This window comes from Asterias rubens, chromosome 4 (genome assembly GCF_902459465.1).
Source record: "Asterias rubens chromosome 4, eAstRub1.3, whole genome shotgun sequence".
Lineage (NCBI taxonomy): Eukaryota > Metazoa > Echinodermata > Asteroidea > Forcipulatida > Asteriidae > Asterias > Asterias rubens.
Genome location: NC_047065.1, coordinates 3167813 through 3184688, shown reverse-complemented (window position 1 = coordinate 3184688; position 16876 = coordinate 3167813). Strand labels below are relative to the sequence as shown.

Genomic DNA, 16876 nt, shown 5'->3' with positions numbered 1-16876 from the left:
AAGTATATCTAAGTAGACAATTTTGCTTACCAGTTTTGTGCTTAGCAAAACATAGCAGGATACCACTGAGTCAACATTTATACATGTGACATTGTATTTTGGCTGGTAACCTTTTTTTGGTCAGCATACTTTTGTTGATTTTAGCTACTTCTGTCCTTACTCTATGCTTTTAGCAACTTGCCGTTGTAGCAGGATTTTATCCCGGTGGAGACTCTGTCACCATATACGGCGAACTGTGCACATAGAGCTATAGCTATGTGACGGTGTACCAACTTTTACTGATAGCGCCCTCTTTTGTAACATCCTCCATCAGCAGCCTGTGTTAATTCTCCATTATGGGCTAGGGAACATAATCTCCGGGGTACTTGAAATACGAGGCACTGGTCTAAGGTTCGATTTCACACTTGGTTCATCAACGGAGTCCAAAGACAAACTGTAAAGGTGATGGTGGGTCTTGAGCCCAATTTACGCCAATTCAGTTATTCACCTTGTTGGCTGCATATGCCTTTGGTTTGTTCATGGTATTAGATGGAATGCACATGACGTCATTGACCGCCATCGTTGATGAAACGTGCACGCGTTTTAAACAGGATTTCATTGGCTGATAGTTGTGCGCAGCACGTGCACTTTGTTTATCATCAACGAGCGGTCGACGATGACGCTAGCTATCTGCAATCAATCTACTACCTATGATTTGTTCCGATTTGTTGATATAATCCTGTCACATCCCCAAGAAGGAGGTAAGTTACACTACTCAAAGGGACAGATTTTCCAAGGACACCGGTGTCCCATCCCAGGGAAATCTCCCCGCATTTTATTTGGGTTCTGGGTGGGGTGGGGGGGGGGGGGGGTATTAGGCCAGGCCTCCCCATACAATATGAAAAAGGTTCTTCGTTTTTTCACATGGGATTGTATACAGCTCTTCAAATCGATATTCGTGTTTGCTCTTTATAATTATGCTAAGTCAACAAGTTTATTTTTCACATTGGAGTTATATTCGCATCGGGGATGGAGAATATTAGTGTTGGTTTTACCCGTTACATCGATTTTTGTTAGTACTTTCCCTTTTTTTGGCTGACTTGATTCGGCAGGGGAAAAAAACGTCCAGTTAGACTCAGATGGTTCTTCGTCAACACCGTTGTTTATTATAACTCTACCTTCTCACACAGTTTAAATCGAGAGAAGTTTAAAAACATGTTAAAATACAGTCAAACTCATTTGTCTTCATACTTGGAATTTAAATTATAGGTCTTGGAATATCTCTGAATAGCGACGGAAAACATGTAACAAAACCAATGATACGTATACATTGTAACAAAATAGACGTACTATCATTGTGATAAGCTATCATTTTAAACTCGTACGTTTCACGAAAACGTAAAACTATTGCAATAACATAAAAATTATTAGCTGCACTACTATTATGAATTGAAATGAAGTTCTATCAATCCATGATTCTCGTTTGCCAGGACAAAATGCAAACATTATAAACTTTATTTTCAATAAATAAAAAATATATTAAATTGTTTGCTATACAAACAATTTTTGTTTTATGAATTTGCTATACAAACAATTTTTATTTTATGAATATAAAATTTTTGATGGTGGCAATATTTTCACACTATTTTACAATTCATGATACTACACAGCTGGAAATGTTATATAACAGCTAAAATCTAACAAAGTGTGAGTTTAGCACCTCTTTATACACATCTAAAACCTATCACCTGATCACTTATTACATGATTTGAAGACGTAGTGTGAGAAGTTTAAATTGGTTTTAACAAGTAAAAATGATGGTGTTCAAATGATCAAGCCCATTGTGGCAAAACATAAATCGGACATTCTTTGTGGATTTGATTATCTTACCATAACTTGAGAAGCAAAGGGAAACGACCAAAACATAATCAGAGAAAACTGTGGGGGGGGGGGAACTGGACCGTAATTCAATAAAATCAGAGTTTGATATAGAAGCATGAAGATATTGATGCACAAACTTACTATTTCTCACGCGCAGTTCCCATCAGGTTCTCACTAAATTTAAAAATAATCTACCATTAGTTTTGTCCCTTCATTAAAAAAACTTTAAAAAAAAGACTCATTGACAAACTAACTGATTAGTGATGTCACTTCCATCATAGCCTAGCTTCAAGACTCTCATGATATCATTCCATGATCCATCACCACAAGAGGGCGCTCTCTCACTATCGACTGCTGTCATGCGAGTTCGCTATCGTGATAGCGACTCTCGTCAATATTCATTGACATGTAATAGAGATCAATGCATAGGTTCGTGGGGTGGTGATATGGGTTTGTGTTGATAGCGCCCTCTATTGGCGACTCTATCAGCAATGGAAATTTGCCACAGGGGTAGTGAGATAATAAACAACCGGAGCGTCTTGAACTAAGACTATTCCCGTCCTGGAGCGACCCTAGGCCTGGAAAGATGCTGTAACCACACGTCCGTTGAGTGGCATAACTGGACGGTAATTATCAGACAAATTGTCAGATGCGTTACAGCATGGCGTCTCCCCCTTGCAGTAACTCAACAAACCCCTCAAAGCACTCATCTGTACCAAATCAAAAACACATAAATATTTTACTAATAGACGTTAAATTTGCATCAGGGATAACGAGTATTGAGTTGTGGTTTTACCTTTACACCGATGTGTGTTAGCAATCCCAACCCTGGGATGTGGCGATGCAAAGATAGGTCTATAGTAGACCTTTCTTTTGTTGATAAACAAACCGCCTTGGTTGGCATGGTCGGCCGAATGTTAGTAAAACACTCAATCGTAAAAACAGATGCTTTAACAAAATTCAACATTTTCAAGTATCTCTCATAATTAGTTTGTTTTAAACTATACGAACACAATTTTTGAATAATTATACGAGCAGTAGCGATCTTTTCTTAACTTGCATTCATGGCTTTCCATAGTTTTCCAAACTGGGTTGGCAAAAACTCGGGCTCGGGCGATGCAAAAAAAGGTCTAAATAGATTTAAAGTTAAAAGGTCATGTGACCTACCTGTTCAGCAGACACCTCGACTGGTTCCCTGTAGATGATGAATCTTGCACTCTCATAGCACGGTGGGGTCGTCAGGGAACCTTCATACGTCCAATAATCAGATTTGTTTTCTAGAATGTTTACAATAAAACAGAGAATAATACAGGTCAATATTAATTTATAAGTTACATTTTATGCAATCATTGCATCTCATTCCACTAAATTAAAAATATAATATTTAGTAAAACATGTTTGAAAAGTCTTCTCGGATCTTGCAAAAACAAATATCAAATTCAGTGCTCAGTTAAAGGCAATGGACACGTTTGGTAGTTGTCAAAATACCAGTATTTTCACTTAGTTTATCCCAACATATGCATAGAAAACCTGTGGAAATGTGGACTCAATTGGTCATCAGATTTGCAAGAGAATAATGAAAGAAAAAACACCCTTATTGTATTACTCTGTGAGCTTTCAGATGCACAATAAAAGGCTTCAGCTGAAGTATTTTTTTATTTGAGTGAGAAATTACCTTCTTCTCAAAAACCATGTCACAATGTTTTATACTATCAACAGCTCGCTATTGTTTGTTACCAAGTACGTTTTTATGCAATTTTTGTTGTTTAGTAATTACCAATAGTGTACAGTGTTTAAAGGCAGTGGACACTATTAGTAATTGTCAAAGACCAGCCTTCACAGTTGGTGTATCTCAACATATGCATAAAATAATAAACATGTGAAAATTTGAGCTCAGTCGGTCATCGAACTTGCGAGATAATAATGAAAGAAAAAACACCCTTGTCACACGAAGTTGTGTGCGTTTAGATGGTTGATTTCGAGACCTCAAGTTCTAAACTTGAGGTACTGAAATCAACTTTGTGGAAAATTACTTCTTTCTCGAAAACTACGTCACTTCAGAAGGAGCCGTGTCTCACAATGTTTTATACCATCAACCTCTCCCCATTACTCGTCATCAAGAAAGGTTTTGTGCTAATAATTATTTTGAGAAATTACCAATAGTGTCCGCTGCCTTTAAAGTAAAACAATTATTCCTGGTCATCCAACTATCTGTACATTAATAGCAACAACTGAGAACTACAAAAAAATCTGGAATTCACAGAACTTACCAGGCAGAAGGCTTAGAGCATCAAAGGCTTCTTGAATACTGAATTTATCATTCTAGGAAGAAAAAGAACAACACAAAAATAATAGACATAAAAATTACTATTATTATATGATAGAAAAATGGTCAAAAAACAACTGTCAGGAAAATTATATTGAATAGAATAGAAATAGAATCCAATTTGATTTGCAACCTAACGATAAATAACGGTTGGATTATATACACTTGAAAATGACAAAGGAAAATTTGCTTACAAATTGCTGAAAATCTTTGGATGTAGTTAACATTGAAGAAACAACCCAAAACAAAACGGGCAGGGCAAAGTAAAAATAGCAATAGAAAGATACGCAAAAATGTGTTTTTATGTTTTTTAAGAGTTTTATCCTATTAGCATTTTATATGTGAAATTGCCAAATAAATAACAATAAAATAATATTTTTAATAAAACAATGGAAAAGCGGCTGGTATAAAAGTCTAAAATTACAATGGGCATGGAATATACAACTAGCAATTGTAAAAAGTAATGTATCGATGAGATTTCTAAACATATAGCAACAAGAAAAAAAACGTACAAAACAACAGACAGGGGTGAGAGTCATTAATAACGAAAAAGTCTGGTTAAAAATTCAACGGTATGATGAAATGATGCCATTTCTACATTTTGGTAACCCCCAGGTTTATATATTCAAAAGAGCTTTTGGGAACAGTATTCAAAGCACTAGAGAAGTAGCCCAATGAGCAGGATTTCTTTATTTGTGGAAACAAATATTGTCTGATTTTTTTCACCAGCCCGACATAACAAGTCTGGGCCCAATTTCGTGGCTCTGCTTACCGCCGCATTCTGCGCTTACGATCACGATTCCCCGCTTACGTGCAAGCGCCGAATTTCTGCCCTAGCCTTGGAAGCGTAGAATGCCTAGTAATGTGGAGTACGCACGCGTAGAAGCCGCGCCAAAATTCACCGCTAACCCGTGAAATACGCTTGCCGTAAGCACAGAATTCCCTACTTCCGTAAGCGCCGATTCTGTGCTTGCGGTAAGCAGAGCCATGACATTGGGCCCTGAATTCAGACAAAAGTCTTAACAATCTCATCCCTGAACAGAGTATAGTATAGTAGGGAAATAGAGAATATTCTTCACAATTATAACAACAATCCAGTGACGTTAGGCTTACCTTGCATTTGACATTGGTCAATAGCGCCACCAACTTGTTCCAAGCGGAATTCTCTTTGCCGACTTTGATGAATGCTGTTAGAACGGCTAAACCTTGGTCTTTTGGTAAAGCTTCACCTACAGCCTTGAACACATCAGTATTCCAATGAACTAGATGAAGCTATTAAATGATAAAAGGGACAAGAAAAAAAAGAGCCATTTATCAAAATCCCACCATGAACATTCATTATTTTGGTTTAGTCTATCCTGTATCTATTTAAAGGCTCTGGACACCTTGAGTAATTGTCAAGGACCATTATTCTCATTTTGTGTTCTTAACATAATATGCATAAAATAACAAACCTGTGAAAATTTAGACTCAATTGGTCAACTAAGTTGCAAGAGAATAATGAATGGAAAAACACCCTTGATGCACAACTTTGTGTGCTTTCAGATGCCAAGCTCGAGTATTCTTTCTCAAAAACTTTGTTACTGCTGATGGAGTCGTTTCTCGCAATGTTTTACACCTTCAACAGCTTTCTCACTGCTCCTTTCAAAGTACCGGTAAGTTGTTATGCTATTTCACTTATATTTTAGTAATTACCAATGGTGTCCGGTTCCTTTAACAAACGCCACCCACTCATCGCACCTCCCACACATTACTAGAACATTCTATATCTAGACATCCGTTACTGTAACAATCAATATTCTACATTTTTCTGATCACAATAAACATCTGCGTTTTGTTGATACGTCTGCAAGGCTGGTTTGTTTTTCTACGTGGTGGTTTGCTTTGCCGGCCGTGTGCGAAGGTAATGTCACCAGCCGCCAGATTTCTTTTTAGTATACCTAGGCTGAACTATATTTGGTTATAGTCGATCAATTCATATGATTTTTAATCTACAGTTGAGGCATCCGCAGATCGTGACAATAGGTGGAACATCATGAACCATTCTTTATGGGAAATATTTTCTTATCTTTCTTTCTTTATTTATTTTTCACCCTTTTTGCAATTTAGCTTCTCTTATGATGGGGTAGGCAAATCCAGCGTCAGTGAGGGGCTAATTATGATGCTCACCTCTCCTTAAAAAAATCTTATTGTCCAATTAGTATGACATCTCATCAACTCAAATTTTGAAAAGGTTTCAGAGGGCTTAAAAATGTCATAGAAAAACTCCCAAAACAACAACAGCCGGCACTTGAATATAAACGTTTTACGTCAACAACAAGACTGTTTAAACCTCAATTCAAAGTCACATTTATTTCCATATACTTCAAGAAAAGAAAATAGAAACTCACATTTATTTCCATGTGCTTCATGAAAAAAAAAAAAGTACAAAGCCCAAAACAATAATTGTTAAAGAGGCTATTACAGGCAGAGTACTCCCCTAGTCAAATTCACCTACCCACCTCAAGCTAGACTGATTTGACTTTGATGAATCGGAACCAGACATGAATGTATATAAATAATATTAACCTCGGCATCGTAGGGTTTACCGTCGACTGTATGCTCAGACCCCTGGCCATCCTTGCTTCCCCAGTGGAAATGGAACTGAGCAAATCGGTAGTTATGCTTCAAAGGTCCCCCACACATATCTAAAAACAAAAAAGATTAGGACAAATTAATTGATCTCCAGCAATCCGGCTACAGCCCGGTTCATACGTCCTGCGAATGTGAAACGCTCTACGAATGTTGATGTCACAAATTCGCAACGAATATTCGCCATCCGTTTAAAAAGTGCTCCACTCCTGCGAAACCATCAGTGAAAACAGGGCTGTGACGTCAAAATTCGTATCGCATTGATGGGTGAACAGTTACTAACAAAAGCAACATAGTCCATAGCTAATGTCTCTTTCATCATCTTGAGCAAGATTGAACGAGTAGATTTTAATAAACATCGAGTATGACGTCTTTGCTAAAACATGTCCATCAACTGATGTGTCAAAACATTTCAAGAGGGCCCGGCTTAAAAATGTCAAGCTGTTTCATAAAAAAAATATGTCTTAAAAAAAAATCCAGATAAACTGTTCTAGAGAGAAGCTTCTTTATATCATTGGGGAGCGAATTCCAGAGTATAAGAGATATAACCTGATGCTAAAACAGCTTCAATAAGACAGATTTGTTCCGACGTCAGTAACAAGACTGTAAATTTCTTACTTTTAGACAAATTAGGAGAGGAGGGGATGATTTCTTCGATTTATTTAAATAATTCTTACTCGTGTCGCTGCTGTCAATATTGACCTGCACGGTTTTGCCATTATTCACGACATCGGCACACCGAGCTGGGGTGAGTTTGAGGGGACCCAGCGCGGCATCCACCTTGGCATCCTTGGTGACGATATCAATGGGTGATTGGCGTTGTCCCTTAGCATCAGGGAACTTATCACACCAATGGGCTGGTCCTGAATAGACAAAGGAATTAAGAAAAACATTCATAAGTAAATATCAACACATTGTATCGCTTCCTCAACACCGAGCTGGGGTGAGTTTGGGGGACCCTAAAGCCCCGTTCACACTAGAGCAATTTAGCAAGGGTCCCTTGCTAAATTGTAGCATGGTTGTAAAAGTTTACAACAATGTACCTTGTTGTATGAAAAGACAACAATTTGCCTACTGTCCAACATTGCTACATTTTACAACCATGCTTAAATTAAGCAAGGGACCCCAGTTACATTGCTGTGGTGTGAATAGCACTAAATCAGCCCACCTTGGCATCCTTGGTGACGATATCAATGGGTGATTGGCGTTGTCCCTTTAGCAACAGGGAACTTATCACACCAATGGGCTGGTCCTAAAACAACGAAGGAATTAACAAAACATTTAGAAATAAGTAAATGTCATGAGGGGAAAAACCCTGGCAAAACAACAACAACACCAACAACCAGCACCTGAATATGAACGTTTCGTTCCGGTATCAGGAGATCATGTCCAACAATATGGCGAACTGTGTACAAACTTATTCTGATAGCGCCCTCTTTATAAATCATCCTTCAACCATGTTAATTTCCCACTTAATTCCCTGGGACTACGCGGGCGTAACTCGTCAGCGACAAGACTGTTAACAGTTAAAATGGGAGAATTTTGGGACGCTTGGTGGCAGCAGACTTACCAGGTAAAATCAATTGTTCTCAGTAATGTGCGCACGCTCAGAACTACGTAAACAATGGAAATTTACCTTGTAAGTCTGCTGCCACCTAGCGTCCCAAAGTCCCCCATTGTTCCCCGTCACTGTACATAGGCCCCTAATGTCTTGTTATAATAAAAAAATTAGGAGAGGAGGACTTATAATTCGTGTGTTCATTATAAGATTTGGTTGGTAATTATTTTGCAGACAGACAATTATGGTGCGCTTAAAAAAAACAACATTGTTAAAGCGCCTAATAAATGTTGTGTTGTGTTATTAACTCATTTAGTCTTTTGTAACCGTTTCCTGAACACGATGACATACATACCCCTCACCCCTCCCCTCACCCTCCCCCCCCATCCCAAGTACAGATACGCCAAGATGACACAGGTGCACGTGGGCTCTTGTCTCTTTTGAGTCAATATCCTGAATACTCTCTAGGATAAATATAATATCCTGTTTTGGTTCTGTGAACTTGGAATTCGAAAGCCGTCTTCTTGTAAAATAATAAGAGCCTTTATTATAAAATTAGTGATGTAGAACAACACACAATTTCGTTACGACAAAACAGTCTAGCCCTTCCGCCCTCTATTGTCTATAAGTTGTTTTATAAACTTTTTTATTGCAAGTGAAATGTTACACAAGTGTTGCAACAATTAGTTCAAAATAAAATACTTCAGGCCTGAAGCCTTTTAAAAGGCATATGAGAGCACACACATTTGTGCATTTATGGGTGTTTTATTCTCTTGCAACTTCGATGACCAATTGAGTCCAAATGTTCACAAATTTGTTATTTTATGCTAATGCTCATGGGATATACACCAAATGAGAATACTGGTCAGGCAGGGAACGATTTCATCCAGCAATTTGGCATAGCAAACTATTTTGACTGAACAGATTTTGTGCAGAGTGAATGGTAATAATGATTGAGTATAGCAAGTGAGTGATAGATTTTGCGTTGCGTACCATTTTGCTCTGCTAAACAAGGGAAATCGTTCAGGTCTTTGACAATATTACTAAAGGTGTCCACAGTGGATCCGTTTCAGTTAATGGTTTTGAACCTGCCTGACATGGTTCAATAAATCACATCACTTTGATTGAAATGAATTACTACAGTTGGCGTCTCATTTGGGGGCATTTTTATAAAGAGAAGTTATTCCATAGGTGACTCGTTAGCCAGGACTTGGGCGGGAAAGCTACAAAGACTTCACCAGACAGAAATGTGACTGACAGAAAAAAGGCGAAGGGCCTTTCGTTGTGTTTCTGATTGTGACAAATGATGAGTCGTCGATATTTTGATGCATTGAGTATTGATGTTTGGTGTGTATATACTCGTATTCATACCAAACTGTTGGTTTGATAAAGAAGGTAGCCTCAAATGATTTATTTTTTAGACCGCCCCGCTGGACGGTCTAAGTTTCGGGGTTTAGACCCGATCCGGTCTATGTGGTTAGACCAACTTTCGTACGGCGTGTGAACGACCTCATCATATGACGTTTCTTTCATCTTGACAGAAAGCGAGACATTTGTTTTCTTAAACAAAAAAATGGAGGAACAAATTGTACACCTTTTTGGTTAACTCTTTTATGGGCCGCATGCACAGCCACCTAAAGAAACACTGTAATAAATATTCTATGTGGGGTATGAGAAAACGCTCTCCGGCTTATGTTCGGCGAAACAATATAGAAGCATCAAAAGAAAACTTGTCAAGTCCATCACAATCGTTTGATGGATCATTTTTAATTCCCCCTTTTGACTTGTAATGTCAACTCTAATGATGATGAAATAATTGAGCTCTTGTCAAGCAGAACGCTATTTTGTAAACAAAAAATGAAGTTCACCATGATGATATTGGCGAAAACTAATGCCTCAGCAATTAATCAGAATGAGCATTGGGGCGGATAACAGCCTCGAAAAGCTATTGTGTTCATTTTAACCGACGACAAAAATAGTCGCCATGAAATTTACTTGATACATGTATAGCCGTTAACGAGAGGCATGTTCCCCAAGGACTTATTACTTCTGAACTAATATAATATTATACTGGAAAAAAAATTGTACGTAAACCATGAGCTTTGGGTATCTCTTTGAAATTTGAACCACGATTCTATGAATTTAATGCAAGCATTTAGAAAACGAATTATCTTTACAGTAAACTCGGGCGGTGCAGGGACGATAATCTTCAGCATAAAAATAAAACTTTACCTGGTAACGAACAATGGGGAGATGTCGTTAGTATAAAACATTGTGAGAAACGGCTCCCTCTGAAGTAACGTTGTTTTCGGGAAAGAAGTAATTTTGAGGTCTCGAAATCAAGCATCTGAAAACACACAATTTCGTGCGACAATGGCGTTTTTTCTTTCATAGTTATCTCGCGACGACCAAATTTGCACAGGTTTGTAATTGTGTGTATATGTTGAGATGCACCAAGTGAGAAGACTGGCCTTGACAATTCCAGTGTCTTTAATTTGACCACAGAGCACCCAGAACCAACGCAAAATAACAACTTTGGATTATTTATGCATGATCCATGTCACAATGGTGATTCACAAAAGGCGCTATTACGGGTAATTGTTATTTCATGAGCGCGTAAACATGTGTAACTATTGCCAGCATTGAAGCGTTATAAGTACCATGTCATAATTACAGCTTATCTATAAAATTGGCGTACGGTTGGGTGCATCTGTCAGTGTTTGAACTAGCAAGTAATATTTTGAGGGCGAGCTTTCTACTTTCAATATCTAACTGTGTACGTTTTATGCAAATCTGTTGTATGTATTCTGTGTCGCACAAAAAGTATACCCAAGCCCTCTAACCCCCCAAAAATGTTATTTTATTTTATCATTATGATACTGTCAAAAACTAATGCGTTAAAGCCATTGGACCCTTTCGGTAAACAGTATTGTCCAAGTCCCCCCCCCTTTATGTACCACAACTTCCTGTGAAAATTTAGGCTCAATCGGTCATCGGAGTCGGGAGAAAACAACGGAAAATCCCACCCTTGTTTCCGCGCGTTTCGCCGTGTCATGACATGTGTTTAAAATAAATCCGTAATTCTCGTTAACGAGAATTTATATTGTTTTGCTGTTTTCTCAAAAAGTAAAGCATTTCATGGAATAATATTTCAAGAAAAGTCTTTCACCATTGCCTTCTGTAAACCCTGTAAGTTATTTGTAAATCTGTGAACTTGACGAAAGGGTCAAATGGCTTTAAAGCATTAAATCTCTAAGAGCATTAATGCATGCCATAATATAAAGGCATTCAAAATCCATTATGTTCATCCTTGGAATGAAAATAATGGAAAATAGTCGCCATACAAATGACCGGTAGCCGTTAATGGGAAGCATTTCATAAGGACATTGTGAACTTCTGAATTTTCTACCTTCTGAGTTTACTTGATGGTTTAATGATGATGAAATTAACAATGATAGCTCTTACCAACAACAAGCTCATGTTTTACCAAAACATGTATTTTATGTTATCATGACGATACTGTCAAAAACTAACGCTTGGCAATGATCATTGAGAGCATTGCGATGCCACTCGAAAACCATCACAAACAATTGTGTTCATTCTTTGAAAATAAAACTATAAATAGCTATACAAATTAACAACAGCCGTGTATACGAGAAGTTGGGTTTTCAATTATCACAGTTCACCTGTATGATCACACACAAAATATTATGAGCATTATACGCATCAATGCGTGTAAAGTTGACTCTAAAATGACACGGCTGCAAAATGCATGATTGCCATTAATACTCTTTAAAGGCAGTGGACACTATTGGTAATTACTCAAAATAATTATTAGCATAAAACCTTTCTTGATTACGAGTAATGGGGAGAGGTTGATGGTATAAAACATTGTGAGAATCGGCTCCCTCTGCAGTGCCATAGTTTTCGAGAAAGAAGTAATTTTCCACGAATTTGATTTCGAGACCTCAGGTTTAGAACTTGAGGTCTCGAAATCAACCACCTAAACGCTTACAACTTCGTGTGACAAGGGTGTTTTTTCTTTCATTCATATCTCGCAACTTCGATGACCGATTGAGCTCAAATTTTCACAGGTTTGTTGTTTTATGCATATGTTGAGATACACCAACTGAGAAGACTGGTCTTTGACAATTATCAATAGTGTCCACTGCCTTTAAGAGAGTCAGTAACTCCAGATATGTAGCTCCTATCCAAAATGTTTGACCAAAAATTGACACATTTTTATTTCATGACGATGATACTGTCAAAAACTAATCCCTCATCAATGAATAATTGAGAGCATTAATGCATATCAGGTGAGAGCCACCACATTGCGTCCATCCTAAAGGGAAATAATCGCCATACAAATTACCGGTAGGCGTTAACTGGAAGCTTTTAAGGGCATATCCCTTCTGATCTTGCACTCACATGTCATTCACTGACCATATAAAGGACGAAAACTGTCCGTAAACAAGGCTGATGGATATCTTTTGAACCGCGATTCTTTAGTAATTTACTGTACGTCTTGAACGATGACAATGTTTCAAGGAAACTCTGGCCCGGGCGGCGAAGGGTTAAGTTTTTACAACGAGGATACGAAGAGCGTCATTACCAACTGCATCTTTAAAGGCACTGGCAACTTTTGTAATTGTCAAAGACCAGTATCCTCACCTTGAGTACTCCAACTTATGCGTAAGTTAATAACAAATCTGTGAATTTTTTTTACTTAAAGGAAGTGGACACTATTGGTAATTGTCAAAGACCAGTCGTCTCACTTGGTGTATCTCAACATATGCACAAAATAACAAACCTGTGGAAATTTGAGCTCAATTGGTCGTCGAAGTTGCGAGATAATAATGAAAGCTAAAACAGAGGGAGCCATTTATCACAGTGTCTTACACTATCAACAGCTCCCCATTACTCGTCACTTAGTAGGGTTTTATGCGAATAATTATTTTGAGGTATTACAAATAGTGTCCACTGCCATCGAAATTACAATAAAACATGCAGAGAATGAAAAAACGCACTTTTTGCACAAATTTGTGTTCTTCCAGATGCATAATGAAAGGCTTCAGTCCTGAGTCTCTTAATATTTGAGTGAGAAATTACCTCTTTCCCAAAAACTTCGTTACTTCAGAGGGAGCCGTTCCTCAAAAGGTTCTATACTATCAACAGCTCTCAAATGCTCGTTACCAAGTAAGTTATATGCCTTGTATATTATGTGGACACATTTAAAATTTAGGAGAAATTTCGAGATAAAAAGCGACATCCTTTCACAGGTCAACAGAGATATTTAGGGTTGAAGTCTATTGCTGTACAAGGTGCATATTTAAACAAATAAACTTTCACATTGACTAACGATAATGTAACTGGGTGGAAGGGAAAGTGACATTTCCCCATGACTTCCAATTGCTGTTGTGAATGTCGATGCTTTCTTTTCCAACACACAACATTCAGTAGTTGTTTTTTGTGTGAACTGTGATCCCTTTAAAGGTAACATAATAATTCACAGTCTCGGGTCTGAGGTCTGGCACCTGGAATACTTGAAGCACTTATAATGCATGTTTGTCCAGACCATGGATCATGTAGCTACTTGTAATAATTAGGCCTATATAACCAGAAGAGGGCCATAGGCAGTTTCACGAGTGCGATCTGATCGTCATGATACAGAGACCTGCTGCGTGTTCCTGCTTTAATGGCAGTGGACACTATTGGTAATTACTCAAAATATTTATGAGCATAAACCTTACTTGGTAACAAGTAATGGGGAGAGATTGATGGTATAAAACATTGAGAAACGGCTCCCTCTGAAGTAACGTAGTTTTCGAGAAAGAAGTAATTTTCCACGAATTTGATTTGAGGTCTCGAAATCAACTTGCTTCTGGAAGCACACAACTTCGATGACCAATTGAGCTCAAATTTCCACAGGTTTGTTATTTTATGCATATGTTGAGATACACCAAGTGAGAAGACTGGTTTTTGATAATTACCAATAGTGTCCAGTGTCTCTAATGCATCTCTCAGGCGTCTATAATATGAATATAATTTTTTCCTGTACATCAAAATTGCCATCCTGAAAGCATTTCCTGATTGGTTTTGAAGGATTCCCTTTTTGGAATCGATTTAAAAAACCAAAAAGGTTTTCCCCATTGAAAATCACCACGACAGTGGCAATTTTGATGTACATCAAACGAAATTGCAAGTGGAAATTTTGATGTAAAGAAAAAAACAAATTGCGCTCGGCAATCACGGGTATCCTGTTTGCCATTCAAAAGAGAATTTAAATGAATCTGGAAGGACCCTGGATAAGTTTTCTCGTTACTTAGTTTCTTCCTTGTTGTGGAGTCCATAGTACACAAGTTGATTGGACAGCTGACAGAGTGGCGTTAAAAGCGTATACAGGATAATTTGATTAGGGTGTCAGAATCAGTTGAAACCAATGTCCCTTCTATATAGCTGTTAACGTATTGGAAACCACGGCAACGAAATAATGCCTTACACAACGGTGTGCAAAGGTCTCATTAACGCAGTTCGGGACATTTTTATCCTCACAATGGTAAATGGAAAAATAATTGAGATTACGAGATAATGTGTACAAAAAGACCCCTTTAGTTTTGATTTCCACGAATAATTTGATCAATCAACGAATCGTTTTGTCTTATTTTAAATCACAAAATAAATAAGTAATAGGCATTTGTAATGCGCCAAATCAATCAGATGTTTAATATTTTATACAAAGACATACCCTTTTTTTCACAAAGTCTGAGACAGTGTATGTATATAACACTCTTTTCCCCAATTCAACGAACAGTTTGATCAATTACGAATCGTTTTGTCTTATTTTCCAGTATGTTGTACAAAGATGTACCTCCATAACATTTATTTCTCAATTCAAGCAATATTGTGAGCAATCAACGAATCGTTTTGTCCTTTTTTCCCAGTATATTATACAAAGATATACCTCCTTTTACAAAGTCCGAGAGAGTGTTTGTAACGTTCATTTTCTCCGTTCACAAATCGTTTTTTTCTCACTCAATGAAATATATGCAATTATTATATACTTATTTTTAATTTACAAAGTCAAAAATTAATGCCAAAAAATAAATGTTTTCCCTCGATTGGAATTGACCTTTTATACAAGACTAAATAATATATGAAATAATTCTTTATCTGGATACCAAACTATTTTTATGATAAAAACCGAGGACATAGTTCACAAACAGAACAAAAACTAGTGATAAGTATTAATTGTGTGTGCACGTTCAAACCCTTCACCATATTTTGAACTTTATGGTGAAAATTCGAAATAATTTTGCCGTTTTATAGCTCGAGATAAAATAATGGCACAGTGTGAGTGCACGGCATGTAATGTGCAATGTTCATGTATATAAGTTTGCAAGCGGTGCAGTTATGCTGATAATAATTGCGGGCAATAGGGTGGGTATACACTCATGGTGTTATAGGACAACACTTACACTGTAAAAACTATGTTAAGAGTTCAAACACAAATGTTGTACCCACTTTTAAATTAATGTTTAAATGATAAACATGTTTCCCATATTATCTCCTGCTCAAATGGTTTGTAGCATTCAAACACACACAAGAATCTAAACATGTTTTGAATTTTTAAACACTGTCTTTACCGTGAATTATTGGAATACACTTTCAGCAGATTTTTTTTTTAAAACAACCGGCTTCATACTGCCACATGGTGTACGCGTTTGTGAGGCTATTATGTTTGAATTTCTTCCATGAAAAAATTGCACTGACATCCACTATAGAGAAAAGGTAACATGACTGTGGTCTATTACTGGTTCGTATAAGAAACACTTTTTGATACAAAATTACTAGTGGATAATGTTCCCCTGCATTAAACAATATTTGAAAATTTTAACAACACTGAAAAATAGTATAACAAGTTGTAGCGATATATGGGTGCAAACAGTTATCATTATCCATCCACACTAAAAAAATAAGGATACCGTAATTTTGCGCAACAAGAAATTACATTTAATTCTAAAAGCACTGCAACAAACAGGCAGTCACCAACTGCAATATTTCCCCCACAAAACCAAGTTTTAAACATTAATCAAGTTTGATTATTTGTTTTAACAATCTTAAACCATCTGATCCCCACTAAAGACCGCAACTTGTTCGCCTACCTGTTTCTCCAGTGTATCCCCACTGTGCCATCGTGATCAAATTAGAGATGAAGAAATTCACAGTCCACGGGAAAAAAAAAATCGATGAGCTGGACAGCCTAAGTCTTGTGAAAGAAGAAACTGCTGTGAGGAGATATTATGCGACAAGGGGAAATGTCGGGACTGACTGGAGAGACCTTCTCGATGGCACGGTGCGAAGCACTGATGAGTCGATTCGGAAACTACATCCGTATTTATACCTCCTCGTAATCATGGGGTACCTGGCAGAATTTACTACGGGTATCCGGCTTCTATATGTAGACTTGTGGACAAGTCGTTAAAATGTCGCCCTGATCGTTC

At 37.5% G+C, this 16876-nt stretch overlaps 1 protein-coding gene across 1 annotated transcript; it reads right to left on the bottom strand.

The window, feature by feature from the left end:
* Positions 1 to 1122: 1122 nt before the first annotated feature.
* LOC117289119 (carbonic anhydrase 2-like) lies at positions 1123 to 16751 on the bottom strand. Its single transcript, XM_033770091.1, has 7 exons — positions 16538 to 16751; positions 7495 to 7680; positions 6755 to 6873; positions 5300 to 5458; positions 4131 to 4182; positions 3028 to 3137; positions 1123 to 2570 (listed from the first exon to the last, which is right to left on the bottom strand). The coding sequence occupies exons 1-7, from the start codon at positions 16566 to 16568 to the stop codon at positions 2433 to 2435; spliced, it is 795 nt and encodes a 264-aa protein (XP_033625982.1). The 5' UTR covers positions 16569 to 16751; the 3' UTR covers positions 1123 to 2432.
* Between the last annotated feature and the right edge of the window lie 125 nt (positions 16752 to 16876).

What these genes read in the sequence shown, in the direction of transcription:
- LOC117289119 (XM_033770091.1), bottom strand. Translation starts at nt 16,568, where the DNA reads ATGGCACAGTGGGGATACACTGGAGAAACAG. An exon ending in GGGATACACTGGAGAAACAG is followed by an intron (nt 7,681 to 16,537) that starts GTAGGCGAACAA and finishes TTGTCTATTCAG; the next exon opens with GACCAGCCCATTGGTGTGAT. An exon ending in TGCTCTAAGCCTTCTGCCTG is followed by an intron (nt 3,138 to 4,130) that starts GTAAGTTCTGTG and finishes TAAACATTCTAG; the next exon opens with AAAACAAATCTGATTATTGG.